We start from the raw sequence: 26,712 nt of genomic DNA on the forward strand, positions 1-26,712 counted from the left end.
TTATCTTGACTTGAATGTTAGGTGTCAGACAGTTCAGGTCCACCAGATGTGACTCAGCCAGTGAGGTTGTGTTAACTGCAATCACTTTTTAAAATGCCAACAGGAGTCCTTAAATGGGGAACAACGCTTCAAATAACAACACAACTTACTGGTTGTTTAGTTGCTTGTATTTTCTAATTAGTACTGTTTGTTTTTTAGAGGAATACATTTTCTAAGTTGAAACATCATGCAGGGTTGTTTTTTCCTCTGCCCTCAGTGATATTCAGGGAAGTATTGTGGCCACACTGGATTATATTGTTTTAGATTAGACTTTAGAGGCTGATTCCATTTCTGATGTAAAAGTAATTTAAAGTGATGACCTGAAAAACTCATGTTGATGAACTTTAAGTTGTAGATACTGTCAGAGCCTCAGCTCAGGTATCGGCCATGACATCATTTATCACTATTGAATACTTTCTTTGTCACTGTAAAATTCACTATATTCACCATCAGCTACAGTCATTTAGTCATGATGTACTGTTGACTCAAGTTTTTAGTGCCACAGCAATCTCCGGCCTCATGTTACCTTACATAAAAAGGATGCCGATTAGTTTAATCTAGCAACGTATCCTCATACAATGGTTTGTATTATATCTTGTGAAAGTTTTTTTCCGTGCGTTTTCCTACGAATGTCCAGCAACACGAGCGATCGATGCGCTTGCACAAACCCCTGCAGTGCAGAACCTGTTAAGGCAACAAAACTACTTGGTTAGGTTTAGGAAAAGATTGTGTTTTGGGTTACAATAACTACGGAAATGGCGTTATTTAAGTACGGAAGTTATGTAACAAATAAGTCAATGTTGACTTCTGGTTTCACACAGGACACCTGTCTCCTTGGTGAAAGTCCAGTGTTTTCAAACCCACTCATCCAACCTGACCTCCTCCCTCCATGGACTTTGTTGCTCTTTATACTACATCACCTGTCCTTGCTCACGGTTACGTGGGTTCAGGCTGTTCTCATACACTCTTGGTAGCTATACCTACGACAAGTAATGACCTATCATTTGTATATATCCCACAAAATCAATTTGTATTTAATACACGTAATCGTGAACCAGGAAGTATAAAGAGCAAGTAACGCTATGTAGGAAGGAGTTCGGGCTGGACGAGTGGATCAAAAAACACCGGGCTTTAACCCAGGAGACTCCTGTTCGTGTCCCGTGTGAAACCAGAAGTCAACGTTGATTTATTTGTCACGTAACTTCTGAAGTTATGCCGCTTCCGGAGTTATTTTAACCCAAACCAAAATCTTTTCCTAAACCTAACTCAGTAGTTTTGTTGCCTAAACCTAACCAAGTTGTTTCCTTTGAAGATGGAAGTTTATTTTGAAAAGACTGTGTGCATGTAACAAGTAGAAATTGACACGTATTGCTGGACATTCGTAAAACAACGCACAAAAAATGAGGAATAGCTTTTCATAAGACACCCATACGAATCGTTGTATGAGGATACGTTGGTGGGTTACACACAAATTGATTATGTGGGTTATGTGCAGTGCATCCCTACTTTTCATGCGAACCATTGAACTGTAGGAAAGATCTACCTGAGCACATCTCTTCTACAGCCGTCCTTGTCCACACAGTCCCCTAAATTGTCCCCAAAGAAGCTCCACAGGGACAGTTAGATAGTTTAGTAGCTTGCCTGTTGAGGGATTGTGCGTCATATTAATTTACCTTGCCCCACATTACCTCTCCATCTATGATCAATCTGATACTGTAAGTCACAGACCTCCTCCCTCTAATCTCTAGATTACCATTGCCTCGGGACTCATTGAAAGCACGCAGCTGTCTGAGATGAATTAGCATGTTTGTTTCAAGAAAATAAATGAGCTTTTTACTTTCTCACTCTAATGTGTGTAACAGATTTGGTTTGTTTGCTGATGTCAACAAAATTTGTGTCTGTTGTTAAAAGCCTTGTTGTTGAAAAGGAGTCTCTCCGGGGAAATTAATGCATAATGAATTACAGAGAAAAGATTCTCAAACAGAAATGAATGGAGCCCAGACTCGGACCACCAAATTACCGGCCTACATTTGTTTTGTTAGTATCTCTCCTTGAAGAAGTTATTTTCTTACAGCATAATTTCCGCATACAATTTAATGGAAATTGCTGTTAGCAGATAATAATGTGCTGTTCCTACAAAACGCCTGTGAACAACTGCAAACAAAAAACTATGAGCGAGAAACAACAACTGGAAATTGCGATCTATTTGAGCATCAATTTTACGTCCTCTTTGTTGATGTGACATCCTTTTTGTTATATGCAAATTCAGAGCAGGCAATTATGTGAAGTATAGGCAAAACGAATTAAAAACAAAAGATGTTGAGGACGGTGTGGGTGAACATCTATTTTTAACATAGTTTGCTACGTGGATATTCAGTAAAACTTGTATTTCATAAACCTTAGGAACAAGAACGCAGGGTCAATGCCCCCTCATAAACACCCGTACACAAGCTTAAAGGCCTTGTTTGATGTGGGTGACGTCTTGCCTATTTTGAGATTGGTTGTGACGGTAACCTGAAGATTTAGAGAAAGCCAATCGATGATGCTGGTGGTTTCTCTCTGGCTGGTTCCCTGCTGCTGAGTAAAGTCCGCTTTAAGCCTGGAGACAACTGGCAACTGTTCAGCCAAGTGAAAGATGGTGCACATAACCCACCGCTCTGTTTCAGTTTCCCACACAGGTATCCTACTTGATGGTGGTGTTGGGGGGGAGGATGGTGTGATTGAATACACCCTTACTTTAAGGCATTCTAGCTGTTCAGCTGCATGTATTTTGTTTTTCATGGATCTGGTTCATTTGAGGTAGTGGTAGACATCTGCATTATGATTAGTCGATCAACAGAAAATTAGTCAGCCACTATTCTGATAATTCATTTTTTAAGCAAAAATGCGCAACATTCCCTGATTCCAGCTTCTTAGATTTGAGGATATGCTGATTTTTCTGTTTTATATCATTATCATCTACCCTCAATTTTTTATGTTTCATGGTTCATGTTTAAATATTCATGACTAAATAAGCAACATCAAAGTTGAGAAAACATATTGTGTATTATTTATGAAGAGTTTCACGCTTAAAGGTTCTCTATACGATATCCAGAGCATTAATATAGTAGCAAACAAGTATTTGCAAAGTAAAGATATAGTGGCGTAAGGTCTACCTGAGCAGAGAATGAAGTCACTCTCCCTCTCTGTGTGTGTGTATGTGTGTGGTATGATGTTGTTGGGTCCGTCCGTCCGTCCGTCCATCCGTCCCATTCTCGTGAACGCGATATCTCAGGAACGCCTTGAGTGAATTTCTTCACATTTATCACGTCTACTTGGACTGAAGGATGAACTGATGGGAATTTGGTTGTCCAAGGTCAAAGGTCACTGTGACCTCACAAAACACGTTTTTGGCCAAAGCTCAGGAATTCATATACTAATTATGACAATTTCACATAAATGTCTAACAGGATAAAATGATGAAGTGATGACACTTTGGACAGACTTGAATGTAAATATATATATAAAATACTTTCTGATTTTTGCAACTAGACACTAGACTTTCATTTTGATGTCCCTTTCTTAGTCCCTCCAGAACGAATCTTGTTTTTGTGTAAAGGCAGCTTTCTTGCTGTTGGTGTTCAGTCCAGATATCATAGCTGGGATTTCTTCTGTTGACTTGTCTCTTCAGCTCTTCACATGATTTTGAGAAGATTAAAATGTTTACCATTTGTAATATCAGGACGCTGCCAAGCTGCCCCCTTTCATAACAACCAGCCAAATGCTGCCTTTTCCCCTCAAGGGTTTGCTTGTCTCTTCAGCGGAAGCTGCATTCATATAGTTCAATTATTCTAAGAAAAAAAAAAATGATGGCAGCTCGAAAATTTAATTAGCTGGTGAAATTCTGGTTCACTGCCATCTGAGTAGATGTATGAACCAGCTGGTGTGAGAGTGTACTGCATGGGAATAGGAAACATGCAAAAAGAAAACCTGTAGATTCAAGTTAATCACAATTTGTAGTAATTCAAACTTAACTGCCGCTGGACATGTTGGAACAGCACAGACTGAACCTGAGGGGAAACACCCCAGGTGAATAGGGAAAACATTTATCTAATATATATCACCATGAAACTTACCCAGATGATTACTTACATTAAGACAATTATTTTTTGTATTAGAAGTTTTCAGAAATCTTACGTTTAAATATGCAAATAAAGAATGATCAAATACATGCTAATTTTCATACATTTCCAGAACAAAAATGTGAACATTGGATAAAGTCTATTTCAAAGTTTTTGTTTCATTTTGTTGACATATTAGAGTCAAAGGTTTTTACAGAGGGGATTTTTGATATCTCTTTGTATCACTCCATAAATCATTAAAATACTGTCAACAGCCATGAAAAAAAACAGTTTTCAGCATGTTTTTAGGAATAAAATAATATATAATTCAAGCTGTGAATTATATATGAACAAACCCATCTGTAAAAACCTTCAGAATATAGATAGGAACGAAACTGGAAAGTTTAAGTTAAAGTGGAGATTTCTGAAAAGGCCTATAAAACTCCATACATTTTGTATGACACTACAGGTGAATAGGTTAACATTTTTAACTCATAGATATCACCATGAAACTTCCCCAGTTGTTCTGTTCTGTCCCAAGTTTTCTAAAAATGTATGTTTAAATATGCAAATGAGGCATTATCTAATGCTAACTTTTAGTGAATTTAAGAGAAATCTACAGACACATAGACAAAGCACTAAAATAAACACCTAAATGTGTATTTTGGATGTTTTCTTTCCACTAGTCTGAAAGAAGACATGTCAGCAAAATCTCAAAATTGACCAGTGCATGAAAAAGCTTTTGATTGGGGTTTCTCGCCTTAGCAGTTCACAACAGCCCTTATTTATCAAGCCTAGCAGAGGAAGAGTGCTGATGAAGGATAATTATTAAAGTATTCCTGACAATCTTGTTCTGAATGGTAACGCTTCGTCCATTTCCTCTCAAAGAAAGCTTGATGAATACATTCAGCCACATGTCGTATTGATTTCTCACATAATTCATAGAGCTTTCTGTCTGTGTGGCTCAATTATCGTCTCTTTTCCTGGTTGAGAAGGAAGTTCGCTGCAATTTAAATGTAAGGCTTTGTCGCTCAGCTCTCAGTGCAGCCCTGTCTTCTAAAAAATTACATTCCCATACAATTAAACTGCAATCTCAATTACGTTTGGAGGGAAGCGTATTTTGTCACGCATTGTGTTTGTCTTTGACGTTTTACAAATACGTTTGTAATAAGTGCTGCAGGGATAACGTATTTTTGTAGGCCAGCCAGGAAGTTATCATCACCCTGGTTCCCTCAACAAAAACCCAATGGGATTTTTCCATTTTGTTTATGAGCTCTGTGGCAATCAAACATTTATCATACTTACATGTTTTGTTCCCTAAGATAAAATCCAAAAATAAACACGACTTTTAGGATTTTCAAAGTGTGAATGCAATCGCCAGAAGTAACAAGAGTATAAACCACGAGGCTGTTAAGGCGGACGAGTCGGTGTGATGACGTCTAGTAGTCTCATTTAACCTCTTGTTAGCAACCGCCCTTTTTAAGACATATAAAAGCATCAAAATTCACGCGTGGGATATTTACTAACGTATTTTATATCATAGAATAAAACGTTAAAATCTCTTCAGCTTGTGTTAACCACAGACCTTATTTCAGGCATCTAACTAAAAACCCATTGACTTCCAGACGACTGTAGTCCACGGAAGGCCGCAGCACGTGACGTAGTACAACAAGCGGAGGGCAGAGCAGGTGACGTAGTATATCGAGCAATCGTTGATGAAAGTTAAGTGGTATAATAACTTTACTGGAAGTTATGTTGGTATAATAAGAAGTATAACAAGCGAGAAAGTCCAATACGGGTGGGTGAGAGGGTCAAACACACACAGGACTTTCCCAGGAGCATAACAAAATAATCAATTGCAGTATCCAGTTGTTTCAGCTCATTTTAAATCAAATGGTTTTACACACTGCGATAATAAGGTTGCTTGTTATGAGCAATTACTTTAAACACCTAAAAACATTTCAAATATACTGTAAATATAAAAGGTCAGCGGTAAAATGGCTTTAAATGGTCACAATAACAGCCTCGCCCATTTTGTTACCTGCCACCTATTTGTGTGTCCTTCCATGAGGGAGTGTCACATGCGTCCTACAGTAGATGGAGGTGTAGCTGTTTATGTGCCGGTCTGTCTCTCACTCGTGACTGTTAACACCAAAACAGTGTGTTGCCTGTGTCAGCAGAGGGATGCTCACCAACCGTATCGCTGACTTGCAAACTAATATTTCCATTCTCAACACAGAGCAACAAACACAGCCAAAGAGCAGAGCCCTCACCAGCAACATGCGTAATGTCACTGTTTGCATGTCAAATACATTCTCACCGTTAATGCACAAAGGTGAGTTGTATCTAATGACAGAGCCGAGTGTGTGCACTGCAGGAGGTTCGTGAAATAGCATGTTTGATGCCAGACACACTGCGGGGATACTGTTTCAATTTGTTACATCATCCCATCCTCTCTCGTACAAGTCTATCAAATAGTCTTCACAACAGACACAAGGACTGAAAGAGGAGCGAAGGGAGGAAAGACAGAGGGGAGGGGGAGCGCAGAGCTAGAGATAATAACAAGCTGGTGAGTTAGTTGGCAGAAACAGAGTGATGCAGAGATACACAGATAACAGCCCTGGTTTGACGCTCTATCCTGCCACCCAATGGCATGGGCATGCCATTGAATATTGACTCATTGCTCATCAAGGAGAAACTTAAAGGGACTGTTTGTAACTTCTTCAACGTATAAATCTACCGGGTCGGTTTCCCAAGCGCGCTCGCATATGCACGCTCGCGTGTGGCTGGAGTCTCTGCTGTACTCTAATCCGCTGCCTGCTTGCCTTCACTCAGACACCGCGCCCGTTCTCGCTGTCTCGCTCCACCTCTACACATGTATACGCACACACTACACACTGCAGAAGAGTTAGTTTAGCTCTGAGAATATCTAGTGAATGTACAGTGGACGTTTGTGCAGAAATAAATACTGCAGCTCATCCAGACCAACAGAGTTTTTCCGTGTCTTGTGAAGTGACGGAGCTCCGCAGCAAAAAACTTTATCGTCTCTGACCGGGTGCCGGTGTCTCCCTCCGGCCGCGGTCGGAAATGATAACATTGAGGCAGGAAAAGCCAACACTAGGATCAGCAGTGATTCATGGAGAGACCTCCGTCTGGTCAGCTAACATCACTGCCAAGCAGCTGAAATATAGATTGATATTGTGGTTTTAGCTGATGTGTGTCGCCTCACTGTTTTGAGCGATGCTCGTTCATGTCTATTTAGAGCGAGCAAACGCGAGCCCAACGCTGACTTTCTTTGACTTAACGGCCACAGGTGTCGCTGTTAACAAGCATTTCTGAAAGTTACAAACAGTCCCTTTAAAGGGGTAATCCAACAATTTAGTAATTGCACTTCCCTAATGTTTGGGGACTTACAGGAGTCAGATTTTAAAAGAATGGTATCAATCAAAGCTGCAGATAGCCTGACTGTTACCCCCTTATATCCTATATTTCCGAAAATGCAACTAAATCACATCTTTTATAGGCTCTTCTTACCCACTTCTTTCAAACCCCACACCTCCAGTGTGTCATACAGGCTTTTTGTTAAAAATATTTAACTGAGCTGACATCAACAGGGTTGTTGTTTTAACCCCTGGAAAGCTCCTTCCAGAGCCACAGAAGATATTATACAAATGTTTTCACATGCTGAGTACAGTAGTAATCAATGTGATGAGTAAACTGAAGTTCATGTGTAAAATCGGTTCAAAACTGAATCCACTTTTTTTGAGTTCATACATTTTAATTTGTTGATTGAATTATTTAGTGGATCGGCATAAAATTCACCAGCATTTTGTAAAAATTGATTAAAGCTGCAGTTGGTAACTTTGAGCAAATATGATAAAGTTATTTTTATAAAACGGTCACTATATCCTGACAGTAGTGCATGAGACAGATAATCCATGTAAAAAGAATCATGTTCCGCTGCCTCCTTTTAGTGCTCCTAATGGCATTTGCAAGATTTCACCACGCCCGAACAAAAAAAAACAATCAGAGCCGAGCAGTCTCTACAACAGCTGTCAATCACTGCTTGGCGATCAAACGGTCACTAGGCAGCGCTGATCAAATATGAATTAATATTCTGTTACTGTAATGTCTATTTCTCCCCTCAAATGTTTTCAGAAGCATCCTGTAGTGTACTGTTTAGCTGTAAAATGAGAAAGTTTGTGACCCGGCCGCCATGATGAAAACAGACGAGCCAAAAGCACCGCCCACCAGCTGGAGCTAACTCTCTCACTTTCTCAACAGCTGCTCTAGAGACTGCTCGGCTCTGACTGGTTGTTGAGATTTGAGGACTGTGAAATCTTTCAAATGCCATTAGGAGCACTAAAAGGAGGCAGAGGAACATGAATTTTTTTCATGGGTTATCTGTCTCATGCACTGCTGTCAGGATATAGTGACAGTTTTATTAACATAACTTTTTTTATCATATTTGCTCAAAGTTACCAACTGCACCTTTAATCCTTTCAGAAATACAAAACATTCACTGGTCCCAGCTGTTCAAATGTGGCCTCATATACAGTGTCATAGTGTAATTGAATATTTTTAATGTCACGTTGGGCTCTGGGAAAATGTGATGGCCATTTTCACAATTTTCAGACATTGTCTAGACAAAACGATTAGTCGAGAAAATACTAGGCAGACTAATCGATGATGAAAATAATTGTTAGTTGCAGCCCTAATGCACACTCGCTATTATATTAATGTATCAATTGATGCTGGTCCCAGTCTGTAATGCTGCATTGTAAATCAAAAACAATGAGTGGAAAAATCTGTGGGGGCGATAAGGCGGGGTGCGTCTGAGTTTGAATTAAGAGGGTGTGTTCAAGCTACAACAAGGTTTAAAGTTGCTCTTTAAGTAGAAAAAACACACACAGTATCAGACTGTGCACTCAATTCTTCATCCATCCCAAACTCTCCTTGGCATAAATAAATAATTTAAAAACTGAATAAGATGCCGTCGTCTGAATATTTTATGCCGGTGATAGTAAATCACATGAGACGTGCAGTGAGCGTTGGCTCTGAATGCATCCAGCACTCCAAACTCTCCTCGGTAGATCTTGGCTTGTGACATTGCCGGGAATCGGATTTATCATTTTAAAAGGTTTTTCACGAGACCGAGTAAAGAAAAGAAATAATCAATATGCTGTCTTTCCTTCAATGTCAACAGATATTGGCGACAGACTGTAGGTGACTGGCAAGTTTATTGGTTTCGTAGCGCTCAACATGCTACTGGACATGTCGGAGTCGCATAAATCGTCATTTGACATTGGATTGTATTTTACTTCTTGAGAATTTTTGGAAAGACTGTGGATGTTTGTTTGAGGAAGACAATTTAATCCGATGACCCAGCAGTAACCTCACACAGACACATTGCTATTGCACACTATACAGTATATACATTATACAGTTGTCTTCCTCTCTTTATTCCCTTGAGGGAGACAGTCAGCAGGATTGCTACTGACGAATAGAGAGAGTGTGTGTGTGAGCGTGTTGGCATCGAATGACAACGGTAATTATTTGATTGGCTTGGCCCAGGGGAGGAAGGGATAAGCGGTGATTATCAGAGGATTGATTGTCCACACTCAGCATCTTCTTTGGTGCCGATGCAACAATTGATCAAGGTGGGAGTTCTTGCCCTGCATCATTTGTATGCAGAGTAAATGGAAAGAGAAACAAAACCCCTAACACTCTATAAATCTCCTATTCCCTCTTTCCCTCTTCCTGGTAGTTAATTTTACCTGTAATCACACAGACTTTCTCTTTCTCTCTCTGTAATTACTCATCAAACAGCAACATGTCTTGTAATTAATTCCTTATATAGATATATCCCACATGCTTTGTTAGCTTTTCATGTTTTTCTCGCCTTGATTGCCTCTTTATTAGTGCTGTCAATTGGTTAAAATATTTGTGATTAATCACATGATTGTCCATAGTTAATTGTGATTAATCGCAAATTAATCCCATTTTTTATCGGTTCAAAATGTCCCTTAAAGGCAGATTTGTCAAGTATTTAATACTCTTATCATCATGGGAGTGGGTAAATATGATTACTTTATGCAAATGCATGTATATATTTATTAGTGGAAATAAGTTAATAAGACAAAACAATTACAAATATTGTCCAGAAACCCTCACAGGTACTGCATTTAGCATAAACTATATGCTCAAATCATAACTTAGCAAACTGCAGCCCAACCAGCAACAACAGCTGTCAGTGTGTCAGTGTGCTGACTTGACTATGACTTGCCCCAAACTGCATGTGATTATCATAAAGTGGGCATGTCTGTAAAGGGGAGACTCGTGGATACCCATAACACCCATTTTCATTCACATATCTTGAGGTCAGAGGTCAAGGGATCCCTGTGAAAATGGCCATGCCAGTTTTTTCCTCGCCAAAATTTGGCGTAAGTTTGGAGCATTATTTAACCTCCTTCTCAACAAGCTAGTATGACATGGTTGGTACCAATGGATTCCTTAAGTTTTTCTAGATTCATATGATACCAGTATCTTCACTCTAGCTTTAAAACTCAGCTACCCAAAAATCACAAGTTGCATTAAAGAAATTAGTGGCATTAAACCGAATTTGCGTTAACACCTTATTGTTGCGTTAACTTTGACAGCCCTACTTTTTATCATATGTGACATTTGACTCTTCTTTTTATGAAACCTGCACTATTTGGCCACCACCCCACTCAGACATTTCTGGACTCCAACAGTCTGGCAGCCTGCACGGCACATCTGCCAGCTGCCCCTTCCCATCTCTGAGACAATCCCACTCCAGATGGACTTACTGTAGCCAGCGGCTGGCAGGCAGAGGTGTGGATAAATTAAGTGGAGGGAAGAAATGGAGCGGTGGAGGGAGGCGATGTGGATCATATTCACCTGGCTTCATGGAGGCACATTTCGGTGTATATTGTTGAAAACAAGCTGGCCGGAGGCATTATGTTCTCGGGTAGTCCGTCTTTCCATTTGTACCATTCTTGTGAACGTGATATCTCTTAAACGCCTGGAGGGAATTTCTTCAAGTTTGGCACAAGTGTCCGCCTGGACACGACGGATGAACTGATTATAATTTTGTGGTCAAAGGTCACTGTGACCTGACAAAACAGGTTATAACACGCCATGACTCAAGAATTCATATGCTAATTATTGCAATTTCACACGAATGTCTAATAGGATAAAATGATGACGTGATGAGAGTTTGGACAGACATGGTTAACAACTACAACTTGTAGGCTGGTTGACGGAGGCATACAACCGCGAGGTTGTTCTATACAATCCTACAATTCTAGTTGTATTAGCAATTGTAACAATTAGCATGAAAGTGACAGCGTCTAGTGACACAGAGAATTATCACCCGATTCTGCAGTTCCTCTCAGCTTTATGGAGTGTTTCCCCATCTTTCAGGTCATTGTTCTGGTTTTACTTTGATTGAGTCTCACCGCTCTCATCAGCATGGTTTCCAGCCACAGCAGACTGTAAAGTTAGTTGTTGAATACATCGGGCCATTTAGCAGCTAAAGAGCCAGATGTTTCCTTCAGGAGTTGGTGGAGAGCAAAACAGAGTTTTAAGGAGAGTGAATATAGGACTTACATTTATTAGAAAACTCCAGATGAATGTTAGCATTGCTCAATGTCGGCTCCATCTGTAGTTGGGCAATTTTTTGCCAAGAGATTCACCATATCAACTTTATAAGGTGATAACATGTTAATTCTGATCAAGTTGTCCTTGATATGGCAAAGCTGTATAGGCTCATAAACATGTCTTCTTATATTCTTTGAAAAAAATGTCTTAGTTTACCCCGGTAATAACATTAAATCAGTTAGATACTTCACACATCTGTCCTTGTTTCACCTTTTCCTGCTTTCACTAATGCATAGGATGGGAACTGAGATTAATCTACTGTCATGTTGTTTCTCTCTAGAGTTGACAAGAGCTTCTCCAGGACCAGAACCTTCTGGTGAGTCCTCTCTTTATGGAAACACATTATGCATCACATAATTTACTTTCAAGCCTGACTGCTACAAACAATCTCTTCCCAAATGTTGAATTCAAATTTTTTAAGTATTTGAGATAGAGACTATTCCTTCCTATCCCACATGACCAACCACACTTTTGATTATCTAACTTCAATCACCTGAAAGAGGGAACAACAACATTCTGTATCTATCAAAAGTTTAAATTTCATTACATATCAGCATCGATATTGTCTTTCTTTTCCACCCATGTTCACTGACAGCAATAAAGATGACAAGCTCCTACAGCCAGTTGACTCAGCATGAGGAGCGTAGAGGTAGACTTTGATTTGTCCATCAAGTAACTGAGATAAATTTATGTAGAAAGAAGGATTGTGCTGAGAGGAAGCTTCTTCACTTTAATATTCTCAAAAGGCGTTTTTTTTAAAGAGATGACAATATGATGACCTGATGGCGAATAGGTGAAGGCTGATAAGACCTCTATTTTTAGAGCAGTAAAACCAGAAGCAGACCCTTTCTCTTCTTTATCTCACCCTTTGGATTTTTCCTGGCTCGTAATAAGATTTTCAATTGTTCATAAAATGATTTTCTCACTCAGCTCTAATGGCTTTGGACATCTGCATGCTGTATGATTGAATGGTGATAGTGGAGCTTGTAATGGTGCCTACTTGGCAGGTATAGTCCCACAGCACAGAGAAATGGGAATGTGAGGCTGTAAATACAAGAGGCAAGAGCAGATGGAGGGTGACAGGGAGCACAAGGATGTGTGTGATACCAGCTGGCCATGTGGGGAACACACACCTCTGAGGTCTCAACCCGAGAGATTGATAGTCCCACTTATAAAGATTCACACCTATAAAGAGTTGCAATATTTCACATGATATATTCTAGTGCTGTAATGAACCCATGCACCTATTCGTTTGTGGTGCTGTGAGTTATGTGACATTATATTCAAGTCTATGTTTGTATAGTTTTGTGATATTTTATTGATATAATTGTTATATTATAATACCATGCAGACTTACTATTATACACAGTTCAGGGTTCAACATAAATGGGTTTTTTTCACTTGCAATGGGTCAGAAATCTACTTGCACAAAGTCAATTTTTACTTGCCCCTATACACATTGTTTTATTTATTAGTGGTTATTAAATAACAACAAAAACCAAAGTTAATGTTATGTTTAATCTTCATTAAAGTCCCAGTGAAACGGAAGTTAAAGCGTCTTTAGCTTCTGTAATGGGATGTATTCCCCAGTGAAACTGAATATTTGAGCGACGTACAGATACAAGAGGGATTTATATTAAATCCTTCGCATTTGATTGGACATAATGTTTTGTGATACTGTATCGATTCTCCAAAACACTGTATCGATTTTTAATTAACCTCTTAAAGATCAGACACTATTCTATCTTTCAGAGGTTGTAGCGGGTTCAGTTTTAAAGCTAGAGTGAAGGTACTGGCATCATATGAAACGGTACCATTTCATAGCGTTAGTTTGTCATGAAGGATTTTAAATAACGCTCCAAACTTGCGCTAAATTTTGGCGAAGAAAACTGGTATGGCCAAATTCAAAGAGGTCCCTTGACCTTTGACCTCAAGATATGTGAATGAAAATGGGCTCTGTGGGTACCCACGAGTCTCCCCTTTACAGACATGCCCACTTTATGATAATCACATGCAGTTTTGCAAAAAAAAACATTTCGACTGCATGCAAAAAACCATGCCGCTTTTTGCATGCATTACAAATGTGTTATTTTTGCCTATTCTAAAAAAAATATTTTTCTGGTATGTTCTATATACTATGACAGTTTTCCTGAAATTGGATTTTAAAAAATCACAGTATATCGCCTCGCTTACATTATCGCAATATATTGCAATGTATTGAATCGTTACCCCTGAGTAATGATACGTAGCGTATCGCCAGATTCGTGCCAATACACAGCCCTACTTCATACTTTGTTTTACAGGAAGAAAAGATCATTGGATTTTGATATAGAAATATGAAGAATTTTTTTTGTACATTTTTTTTAATATATTGTTAAATAGGTGCACAGTATGACCGAGGATGTGATCTAAAAGGGTAAAGCATTTTTCATGTAATCGTGACTTTAAGTAAAGGAATCAGAACACCAGCTCGCTAACTAGCACGAGCAGAACTCTAACTACTTTCATTGTCAGTTAAGCTATGTGTTTAATTCTTTACGACTCGCGTAATTGGGCAAGTGAGTTACTAGATTTACTAGCCCAACGTGGCATTTTACTTGCCACAGGCAAGCGTGTAATCCTTATTGTTGAGCCCTGCACTTTCTTATGGCACGGATTCAAGTAGGGCTCCAGCTATCGATTATTTTAGTAATCGAGTATTCTACCGATTATTCCATTGATTAATCAAGTAATCGGCTAAGAATTACTTTTGCTTTATTAAGGAGAAAAATAAGACTGAACAACTAATTGGTTTCCTTTTTAGAAAAATCTACATCTAAATGCTTAAATTGCAAAGGATTGCAAAAAGAATTGGCATAGATGATTTTTAGTAATCGACAAATTACTCGAGATTCTCCAAGAATCATTTTAGCCTTAGATTCAAGGCAGCAAATGTCAGTGTTATCATAAACACTGGTTACCTGCAAATGAAATTGGGCACAGTCCATCCCTGAGTTGAATTAGAGAAAAAATGGAAAGAGAGCACAAAGAGGGAGACAAAATATTAATTGCATTTTCTTGAGTGTTTGTATTTATTTCAGTGTGTCATATGCAATAACGCAATAGATTGTATTCTTTTGTTCAGAGGGATTTTGTCTCTTTTGTTTACAAGGCTCTCAGCCAGCTCGCCAGCAGCCGAAAAAACTGTGTCGCTTCATCGTTATACATCAAATGTGCCCGTAAAAAAAACAGTCAGAATGACTCTGTAAAGGACAACAGGAGGGTATACTGGGAAGGGGAAATTGAAGGTGCAAGGATGAATCAGGCTCATCAGAGGAGAATACACCCTCAGACGCCCGCTGAATTTCACCACGAGGATTCAGGTTTCTCTCTGTCACAAACAGGCCTGTAGCGCATGCTAATGGCGCCTCAGGGTTGGCTATCCACAGCACAGCTCTCTGATTATAATCACGGAGTCATTATGCCAATTGTGTACTCCATCAGTCTCAGGCTGCACTTAGATTAAAAAGCCCAAGTATCAACAACATTCTTAGTTTTTAATAATTTCTCTCTTTTGGACTGATTCTTGAGGAGGTTTTCCTCCAGTATCACATATGGTTGGATGACTTCAGAAAGTCAGAGTCTGAGTTTTGTTTGTGAGTGACTCTCTCCGTCTCTGTTACCTATAGCCTGTCACACAGCTATTGTGTTATTGTCAGTGAGATTTACCACAGTGGCTTCAAACCATCCAAAACTGGCTTTCCTGGATTCCCTGCCATGTGCCACTGCCTCAAATCCATCACAACATTATCCTCAACCAGCCAGGTGTTGGTGTGTGTGTGAGTGTGTGTGTACGTGTGGGGACAAACAGACTTTTCTGTCACTCTTACCGAGCACAACCGTCTCCATCATCCCGCCCTGGCACACATACACTTTCCGTTTGTGTTGATGGACTTGAATAGCCCTCAATCATTCGGACAAGGAGGTGCTCTCGATGAGAGGTAGGAACACACTTACTTTACGGTGCAAAACCGCTCACAGCACAGTGTTCCCAATTAAACACTCATTAACTTGATTACTCTCGATAATGGTGGTGCTTATCTTCCTCGGTCTAAAGCTCCTGCTGTGCTGCAATAAGGATACCAGAATAAATGCAGCGGCATTACCGCAAGAATTGTCTTTCTGGAATCTGCATGAGGAGAATTTTGTCCCTAACAACTCAATTCTGCACGAATAGTGGAAAGCATTAGAGTGGCATATTACAATTGAAATTACTGTCTAGTGATGCTGCTAATAAAGCGGAACAACGGGATCAGCATTTCTATTGTAATCTAACTAAGAATTCAAACTGTTTCATAATTAACTTGTTTGGTTGGGGACGCCCCTCAAGGGGCCCCTCTTTGAGATAATGTGATATATTATGTATGTGCACAGCTGGAGGTGTGTTTGTTGCCTTGGAGCCATCTACTGAGCCTGAGCAACCCTTTGACTGACACGGGGAGCTGGCTGGTAATGAAGTGGTCCTCAGTGTTGAATGATGAGAAAGAGTGGGGCAGAGAGGCCTCTAATTGGGCATCTGTGTCTCTTCAGCTTGCTGTTAATGGCCGGGCCTCATATAAGAGTCAGTGTCAGTGAGGAGAAAGCAAAGAACGAAAGAGAGTAGCCAACTGTAGGTCAATGGGCAGATGAAGGATTGCATACTCAGTTGACTGTCTTGGGGACAAACAAGCAGTTTACATTTGCCGTATTAGAAATTCTTGATGAAGGAAAAATAAGAGTAAAATATTAGGGGAGCCTTCTTTATATTGTGTTGCACCACATTTTGCCTCCCAAACAGCCAGGATAGCTTGTTCAATCCATAGACTGTATATAAGAAGTTGACATAGTCACCATGACGTCACCTATTAGTTTTTGGACTACGGTGTTGAAGCCTGAAGTTCGATATTTTAGCCGTCACCATCTTGTTTTTTTGCATCCAGAAGTGACACGAGAGGGTGGAGCTAAGCACAACCGAAAGCTGAATAAGACATTTTTAGGTGACAAAAATGTTACAATTCCATGAACTGAAAACACACTGTGAAAGGGTTAATGTTGTAAGACTGAAACATGGACAACATCCAGATCGGACATCGCCATGGTAGCAAATTTTCAATCACAAGTAGCCACGCCCTAAAGCATCCCCTGCTTTATGGTCTGTTTGACTCTAAATGGAACCATAATTTACTAAATGAACATCATGCTGTATTGAAGAAGACTTGAAACTAGTGATTGAGACCATAAACTCATGTTTACAATGTTTATTGAGGTAATAAATCAAGTGAGAAGTAGGCTCATTTTCTCATAGTCTTCTATACTATCAGACTTGTTTTTGAAACCAGAGGAGTCGCCCCCTGTGGGCTATTAGAAATAATGCAAGTTTAAGGCACTTTTCAGGCACAGATATTCCCCACTGGTTCCATCTCATCTCACTGATGTTCAGTGGGACTGAGATCTAATGGCTCAGCAGGCCACTACATCAAACTGAATTCATTGAAATGTTCTTTGAACTATTCCTGGACAGAACCAGCCTGGCAGTGCTGACTTTAACCCTGCTGCCAGGATATCCTGAGGCTTCAGTTTTAGCAATGAGTACCAGTTATTTCTATTGTGTATTCCTCCATGTCAGTATGTCCAGAACTTGTACAAAAGTTCAATTACTTAATGACTAGGGCTGACCCGAACTCTTCGATGCTTTGACCGTTGCCATTGTAATCAACCTCCAAATCAAAATTCAAATGCTTCATTTTAATTTTTTTTTATAGTATATATCTATACAAGTATGTAATAATAAAGTATAAATCCCAAAGTAGCCTATTAAATAAGGAATAAGCCCACAACATTATTCATTATTCATATTCAACATTCATTATTATTAGTTATACTCAGATGGATATCGCTGTTTGTAGTGTGTAGAGGTGTGTGTGTGTGTACAGTACAGCGGCAGCGGCACTGTCCCAGGCACTGAAATGGGGGTTGAAGCTTTGAAGCCCCAAAAAAATGGTATTTGGAACAGCCCTAGTAATGACATTGTGGAACTCTGTAAGCTCATTGGCTGCCATTCCCCGTTCTTAAAGGGTCCAACAAGTTTGTATGTTTTATTATGCTGCGTTCACACTACGAGCGACAAAAGCAACAAAACGGCCAGTTGAGATCAGCTCAAATTTATTTGGAGCAAGTCACGCCCATCACGCAGCGACAAGTGTCGGGCGTCAGTTTGTAGCTTCATGTCACCAGCGTTACTGGATTTCATTCAGGCAACTTCAGTCCCTTCATCCTAGTATTACTTATTGTTTTCTCACATCATAAAGTGTCAGTCCAATCCATAAATTACACAAGTTTATCACAACCCATGCACTCCTAGATTGAGTGATCACATTTTTCCTCTTTGAACCCAAATATCACCATAATGCAATAAAAGATAAAACGTTTCTAATTTCCTCGTTTCACATTTGCATGTTGCTATCGTGCCCATCAGTTGTGATAATTTAGGCATCTGGAGACGCAGCTATGGCTCCTACTGAGATCACAGAACACAAGCCTCAGGCAGGTTTAACAAGTTAAATTGTCTATGTAATCCACATAATAACACAGATCCAAACATTAAAAGGCATTGCCTAAGATTTTTGCAGGGATTGCCATTGCGGGAATGGCTAACCATTTTATTTACAGTATGAGTGCACACAGTTTTATTTACAAGGGGCTCACATACTATATATCTAATCTGCCGTATACCCACACAATGGATGTGGATCCTACAAAAGAGTCTGGTTGTTGCCGCTGTAAAGGTTTGTTTAATGATGTCCCAGTGCCTGAAAGATCTACAATAAACCTGAATATTTTCATGATGGTGAAAAATAGTAACCTGACCGGCCAGATGGTTCGTAACACAGAACCATCTGAGAAGCCGTCATTGGAAACTTTGTAAAAGGGCAGGCACTTTCAAAAAATACTTGGCAGGCGATTGGATGAGCAACCTGTCAATCGAACTCTTGCCGAAGCCAGTCGGGAGAAGATTTCAGTGCCGTTCTTTGCTCTTCTTTCAATGAAGAAATACTCTCCAGTTCTGATATAACTGATGCTATTGCAGCATCTATGCCAACTGCTTCAGGATCCATCATTGTTGTTTAGAATGAAAAGTCGCCTCTCTGTGTCACATCACCCACCTAAGCCACGCCCGTAGCTGCAAGTAGCTCCTCACAGTACGCTGATTGGTCATCCGGACACAAACACACACATTACTTGTCTGACAAGATGGATTTTCATGTGATCTCTGATCCCATGTTTTGTGCGTACTCTTGTGACATTGTGAGAATCCAGCTTTTGTGCAAGATAAGAAAAATTGTGCAAATCCTATAATAATTCAGTTTAGCTTGGGTCAAACAAACACTAGACTTTCAACCAGGAGTCCCGTGTGAAGCTAAAAGTAACGTTGTGTCACGTACGCCGTTTGTCACATGGCTCGTCAATTTCGTCAGTCATATGAGTTGTTAATCACGTGGCACGTTATCGTCAATCCCCTGAGTTACGTGAGTCGTGTCAGTGAAATTAAGGTCAACCACGACCGTTTCCTAACCCTACCTAAGTGCTTGTGTTGCCTAAACCTAACTTCCTGTGAAGGAAGTTGATTTTGGAAGGACTCTGCATGTAACAAGCATATCTTGACATGCCGTCCCCGATCCATCTAAAAGTAACGCAAGAGGGGTACCCCATGCGCCGGTCTCTGATACCAAGGGGCACTGAACAAGCGGCTATATTTGAGGAGTTGGGAGTGAGAATGTGTTGTGAAAACATTACGCAATATATCCCTTTCAAATATGTAGTTATTTTATGAAACCTCTTATCTTATTATTCATATCTTGCATAATACAATGAATGTGACTAATGTTAATTATGTCTAGAGGCTTACAGTGATAACAAAACAAAATCTTTTTAGAACCTTTTTATTGTATCATTGAGAAATGGGACGGCAGCACTCATTAAACCCAGGTTATGAGTAGCTGAGTTTTATCGTGGGTAAAAAGCTCCAGGGGTTCTTAGTCGATGGACTGGCTGTGTTTTTTCGGCAGCATCAAAACCAGGCCCATGCTGCGATCCAGACGGGTGTGTCCAGCCCTCAGTGAGTTCACTGAGGAAAACATTATGACCCAATGCAGTTGCAATGTGGTCTACTTATGCAGGTTGTGCAGAGGGCACACAGTGAGAGCAGCGCGTGATGTTGGAGGTAATTTTAGCAGATGGGGTTCGCTTGTTACTCAGTGCACCTGTTTAGTTAAATACATACTAGACTGCAGCTGCCATGGTAGATGAGAAAAGAGCCATGCATTTTTAGGGTCTTTTTGAAGTACTGTCCACCCTTTTACCACACAAAAAAAGTTATCTTTATAAAACGGTCTCTATATCCTGACAGTAGTGCACGAGACAGGTAATCTGAAAAAAGCTTGTGCCTGTGCCCTCCGGTGCTCCTAATGGCATCTGCAAGATTTCACAGACCAGAGGAAAACAACCAATCAGAGCCGAGCTGGAGACAGCCGTCTCTGAGAGCCGGCTGTCTCCTATTGTGTTCGTCGTTATTTTAACCCACAACACAACGTTTTTCCCTACACTTAACTTTTTTTTTGTTGCCTAAACCTAAAAAAGTTGTAGTTTTATTGCTTAAACCTAAATAAGCCTTTTGTTGTGTTCAAAACATGACCTTTTATTCAGTTAAATAACATGTTAGTACGTGTTGCTTTTAAGTTTCACTTAAAGTAGTAGGCGTAGCATAGGCTCCTAATTACCCACATCTATGGTGCTTATAGCGACTGATAATGCCTATTTAATGGCCTGGTAACAGTCAAATCGGCTGTTCATTTTAAGGCTTGTTGCTGTTTTGAGATGTATTACATATTGAAAGGTTAATTTTTTTCTCCATTTACATACTGATTATAAAAAAAAACAATTGTGATGTTACAGTACACACACACAGGCACCTACTATATACTCCTCCCAGTTGCGCTTCATTAGCCTCTCCACTAATTAATTGAAAAGCTCAGACTTATTGAGGGGGTAATGTTGCTTGCAGTTGTAGCCATTTAACAGTATCAGCAGGTCGCCTCCATGTAATCAAGCTCTATTACATCTCAGTTCAGGAGACTCTTCAATTACGCAGTGGACATGGCTCACTGAGTGGGATGACAGGGAGCAAAGGAGAATGACTCAGCGCAGTACGATTGTTTCGCTCAGGCATGTTGGGTTTGCTTTGTGACATTTGTGACCATTGTTCATAAATAGAAATCATTCTCCACATTTGTACGATGATGTACATTCAATCAATGTTGTAAACTACAAGTTTCTAAGCCCATTTCTATGGCGAGAAGAAATGCAGCACATTCTTTTGTCTGGAAAATGTGTGTTTGGTGATGACATTTCCAAAAGACAGTTACAGCATGGCTCAGAAACACTTGAGGTCTGAAGTGGAAAAAAAATTCAGTTTTTGTTGAATTCCCACAAAGCCTCGAGCGGTATCAAGGCAGTAAACGAAACAACTCTTATTCAACTATTATTCTTCACGAGCATACCATTATCTTCTCATTCTCTGCTTCAGTCTCTGCTGGAGGTCGGCTGTGTTGTTGTTGTTTTGTCTCCTCTTTGTGCTCCTCACTCAGCAGCCACCGTGCCCACCTGTAGCAGCCGCTGGCAGCCCTGCATGTCCACATAATGACTGTAATCACCCTATTAGTCACTGGGGCACTCCGAAACACCGAGGGGTTAGGATCAATCCACACGCCATTCAATCAATTTAGGATGAGAAAAAACGTTCAGAATATTAAGTTTCTATGAGATAACTTATAATGGTATATTAAGGACAATGTTGTTGATGTTAGTTGAATACAAAGTGTTCCTTAATGGTGTTCGCTGGAGCCAATATTGTTCACAGGAAAACTAAGGTAGTTCCTCTATAGTACAGCCAGCAGGCTAACTTCAGCTCCCAATCAATTTTGTCTGGCCCTCAAATTATGTCAAAGTGATACCAGGCTATTGTTTTTGATCATTTTTATTGCAATTTAGTTATGCTGTGTGCTTCAGCATGTGATTTTTTACAGAAATGTGTTTTCTAAGGTATTTTAACCAACAAACACCTACCAGCAATTTAGAGTTCTCAATTCCCTTAGGTGTCGGGTGTGATCGCGTATGTCTGAATGTACAAGCATGTGTGATTGACAACCTATCCAGGGAGTACCCAGCCCAGTGCATGCTGGGATAAAGTCCAGTCCCACTGCAGCGTTGAAGATAAGCTGTACAGGAGAGAGATGGGTGGATTTGAACTATGGCTGTCAATCGATTAAATGATTCAATCGCGATTAATCGCATGATTGTCCATAGTTAATCGCAAATTAATCGCACATTTTTGATCTGTTCAAAATGTATAACATCAAAGGTAAAGTGCAAGAGACAACACTTGGGTGCAGTCTGACAGGAAATCAGGGAATTTTTGTGTCGGTGAACTGTGGATGAGCTACAGCCTGTCTTCCATATGCTACCGGCCCACTGACGGTCCTGTGGTTTCACACTCAGTTTGGGTCCAGCTTTATCACTGCCAGGATCAATAGAGAGGGCCACCCAAACACAAGGTAATTAAGAGTCAGCGGGGTTCTGGGAGTGCTGACAACACTGTTGTTGTGTTGAAGAACTGCTTCCTTTCCCACCTTTCACGCCGTGAGGGCAACGAGCGCCACGGCCAAGTCCAGCACCCCGAGGCTACACATATTAATGTTGTTTTGTTTTGAAAGTTATCTTGTTCCTCTTTTCCCGCTGACCTTTTTTCTTATAAGCAAACCAAAGTAATGTTTACATTCATTGTGTATATCTTTGAGATCCAACAAATATGTTGAGTACATTTCCCTCCTCATAAAACATTTGTGAAGTTGTTGTTTTTTTAGATATTTCAAATCCTGTGTTGTTTACATCCATGTTTGCTTGCTAGCATACTTCTTTGTCCCTGCCGTTATTGGCGTGTTGGTTTGTTTTTTGGTCTGTCAGTCAGCAGATTAGTGTCAAACCAACTGCAGGTTATAAAATGCGCCACCCACGTACTCGCACACGTCAACCTGGTATCACGTCAAAGAATGTAATAGAGCCGCCTGTCCACCAGAGGATATCGTGTCAGTCTCACGTTTTACCTTGCCGAGGCGTGAATATTACACGTGTGTATGAAGGTGTAAGCGCCTACGAGCAGAGGGTAACAAAACATCTCACTTTGATGTAAGAAAAACGTCATGGTTGGCCTGTACGTAAAATAAAATACAATATGTACGGAAACAATGTAACGTAAGTACGGAAAACACGTCACAAACGTCCCTACAAAACACGTCACAAACGTAACCTGCTAAACAAAATGGGTCTGCTGTTTGAAAGTCCTGTGTTTGTTGGACCTTTCCACCTCCCCTCAAACCCAACAAGCAGTCTTTCTTCCTTTTTATTCTTCGTCACTAGCTCTGAGCGTAGCATATTCCCGCGGTTGCATTTACAGTACAGTCATTGCAGACTACACGGCGTACAAATGACACGCCTACAGCAAAAACAGCGTTCTTATAGCACGCTTTTGCGCATTATGGTGTCATTCACTCGCATTTTTGTGCAACTGGGCTGCACATGGGCTTCCTCTTACACGATACGAACAAAATGGGGACCCGCTTGTAAAAACATTGATCCATTGCGCTGCTAGTGGCCAAAAACGGTCTTTTATTACTCTTTCTGCAGCTGTTTTTTTACAGTATGTGTTCAGTGCTGGGCTGAATAGGTCTCCATGACACTCAGACGCATACAGTTACAGATTTATACATAGTGTCATGTAAAATGGGACTGGCTCTTGTATCAGCCCAATCCAGCCGTCTTTCAGCCTAACCATATTGAAAAAGTTGTGGAACTGGTGAGGGTGAATATTTTTTATCTTTGATTCCTGGAGGCTTGTACTGACCCTTTCACTAGCAAAGACCACACCGTCCCAAAACGCTTTTAAGGATTTATTAAAGAAAATCATGATTGACGTGCGAGGCTTGAACTGCTTGTAGCTCCTCGGCTTTGCTGAATGCGTTGTGGGGAATCCACCGTAGCACCCGGGCACGACCAAACCCCTCAGGACCCTACGGAGAGGAGAAGAAGAGAGGAAGAGAAGAGAGGGGTGGGAAGGACAGGGGCGCTGAATACGAGAGCAGAACAGGAGGAATGGGTTATACCGACCTTACACCAAATGACTTTTCAAGCGATTTCACAGTCGCAGACATATTTCCAATGTCGGAATAAAATCACGAGAGTGAGCTAGAGTTGCGGCTCGCTCCTGTGATCTTGATCAGTCTTTTTCTTGTTTTGATGTTCCAATAAAATCAAACAAGTTTAAGATTATTGTAAGTTCAATGATGCGAACATTGTCAACAACCAATAGGTGCGCTCTCTCCAGCACTCTTTGCAAAGTATTAGTCTGTGTCTTAAGACACATTGTCTTTAGATGCGAGAGGGTGTCAGATTTAAGTCTTTTAACCCTCTGAGACCCACAATAGTTTGTTGTTTTTAGGGGCGTACAGGGGAAGATAGCAGGTCAACAGTATATGTCATATAGAAGTGGTGTACATCATCTGAATGCTGTGAACCTGAAGATTAATTTGAGATGCTGTTTAGCACTGTGTCAAGTTCTTCTATTCATAAATCAGAAATGTATTGTGAAAGTGTATACATGTTTAGAACACAACGATATAAGTATATGATGGTAATTCCCATGTTCTATTATGTCTCATACGTTTTTGCATCAATTTATTTGTTACACAGATTTGGTGCTAAATTCAACTATATTTTTACTACTCGAGAACTGATAAAAATGATCAATCCTCCAAAATACCACATTAAGACACAAAGAGTGCAAAAACTGCATTGATTTTGACCAAACTGCATGTGATTATCATAAAGTCTGTAAAGGGGAGATTCGTGGGTACCCATAGAACCCATTTTCATCCACATATCTTGAGGTCAGAGGTCAAGGGACCCCTTTGAAAATGGCCATGCTAGTTTTTCCTCCTTTTACCCATCACGTAAAACATTTTGACAGCAGGGGGAGTCAAAATCCCAAATCTGATTCCACTGCCTGTCCTTTTCCTTCATCTCCCTGAATCTTAAATGTTTCAACCATCCATAGAGCTGCTAGACATTTGGTAGAGTTCACTGAGAGGAGCAGCAACTGCAGAGGCAGCTTCACAAAGATTTCAGCTACACCCTAGGTATCAGACGCTGTAGCTACCCTACAGTTTTAAAGGAGGGGCACTTTAGCCAGCACCGTTGTCCTCAAGAATATGATGGCAAGGACAAAATTTGTGTAAATTGAAGTGTTACTGATTATTTTTCTAAGAGTATTCTCTGCAGTTTGGGGGTGTGTAAAAGTTAAATTTAGTCCGGTTGCCTCAGGAGAGGTCTGTGAAGAGTGGTGGGAAGCAGACAGTCACAATGCGAGACAGACAGAGAGGGGGATGAAACTAATGAAATGAGAAATGTGGGGAAAAAGAGTCAGAAGAGTCTCAGCATGACCCACATACATTCCCTTGTAATTGTCTGATTAACTTGACAATCCTGAATTCCCACGTACTCACTTGGAATAAAACACTGATAATTTGTTTAGTGAGCCTCCTCCTGACCTGATTTGACTCCCATTTGTTCTGGTCCCATGTAAGCAAAGATCCTCTTTCATCTCCAGCTCCACCCCACTGGCAGCTCAGAGGCTTGAAACAGGCTGAGGTGTTGATTAACCTGCATGCGTCGTGCTCCCTCCCCAACTGGCGGAGCTCAACTTTGTTCAGGTGTTTGCCCTCCCTGGGGTAACACTATCTTCATGGTAGAGCAGCTTACCTAGGACCTTTATTGGAAAACCACAATGTAGGTTATCCATTGTAACCCAGAACCTCCTGAGCAGTAAATGAAAAGAATACAGGCTTTGTGTGTTCCTTTCACTTTGGCACACTGGCTTGTGTGTGCATAGGCTAGCTCTGGGCTACCTGTAACATTATACATGCATGAGGGTGTGGATAAGCCAACAGGCCGCCAAAGGCTTGGCTCACATCCCCTTATGGGTTCGTTTTAGGGCCTGCAGCCTCGTCGCTTATCGATTGGCTCTACTACATTTTCTGCAGCTTGATACAGAGTAGAACTTTAACTGTAACCCTAGCGAGCAGCTAAATCTGTTTCCAGAGCTGATGCTTCAGAGCAAAGACACAGCAGGATGGAGGATGTGCATACAATTCTAGAGCGTGAGCTTCTCTGATACTGTTTTCCAAACCTGATTGGTAAGGAAATGTATTATTTATTATATATCTTTTTAGTTTGGGTTTTCACCTGCATGAAAGTCCAATGAGTTTTACAAAGTTTTAGTAATATCAAAGAAATGAAGGTGACATATTCTGAATCATTGTTGTAATCTGAAAACACCAACTCCTGTTGGACACAGAGTAAGAGTATGTCTATCTGTGCACTGTATCTTTATAAAACAGTTCGTATGATATCTTACGAACATGTCCTTATTTTTCGTGCGTTTTCCTACGAATGTCCAGCAACACGTGTCAATTTACACTCATTACATACAGTCTTTTTAAAATAAACTTCCGTCTTCACAGAAAACAACTTTGTTAGGTTAGGCAACAAAACTAAATTACTTAGTTAGGTTTAGGAATAAATCGACTTGGTTAGATTTAGGCAACAAAATACTCATGTTTAGGCAGCAAAAAGATCGACTTGGTTAGTTTTAGGCAACAAAATGACTTAGTTAGGTATAGGAAAAGATCGACTTGGTCAGGTTTAGGTAACAAAACTACTAAGTTAGGTTTAGTCAACAAAATGACTTAGGTTTAGGAAAAGA

At 40.3% G+C, this 26,712-nt stretch overlaps 1 protein-coding gene across 10 annotated transcripts in view; it reads left to right on the top strand.

Moving 5' to 3' along the window:
• si:dkey-166d12.2 (rap1 GTPase-activating protein 1) overlaps window positions 1–26,712 on the top strand; it is a 133,848-nt gene that overhangs the window by 53,344 nt on the left and 53,792 nt on the right. For all 10 annotated transcript variants that reach the window (XM_037766843.1, XM_037766756.1, XM_037766791.1 and 7 more), the window contains one exon: window positions 12,103–12,138. Coding sequence is in view for 9 of the 10 variants with exons in the window: in XM_037766756.1 (XP_037622684.1) it covers window positions 12,103–12,138 (36 nt within the window). In the remaining variant the exon portion in view is untranslated. The remainder of the gene's footprint in view (window positions 1–12,102; window positions 12,139–26,712) is intronic.

Source organism: Sebastes umbrosus, chromosome 1 (genome assembly GCF_015220745.1).
Source record: "Sebastes umbrosus isolate fSebUmb1 chromosome 1, fSebUmb1.pri, whole genome shotgun sequence".
NCBI lineage: Eukaryota > Metazoa > Chordata > Actinopteri > Perciformes > Sebastidae > Sebastes > Sebastes umbrosus.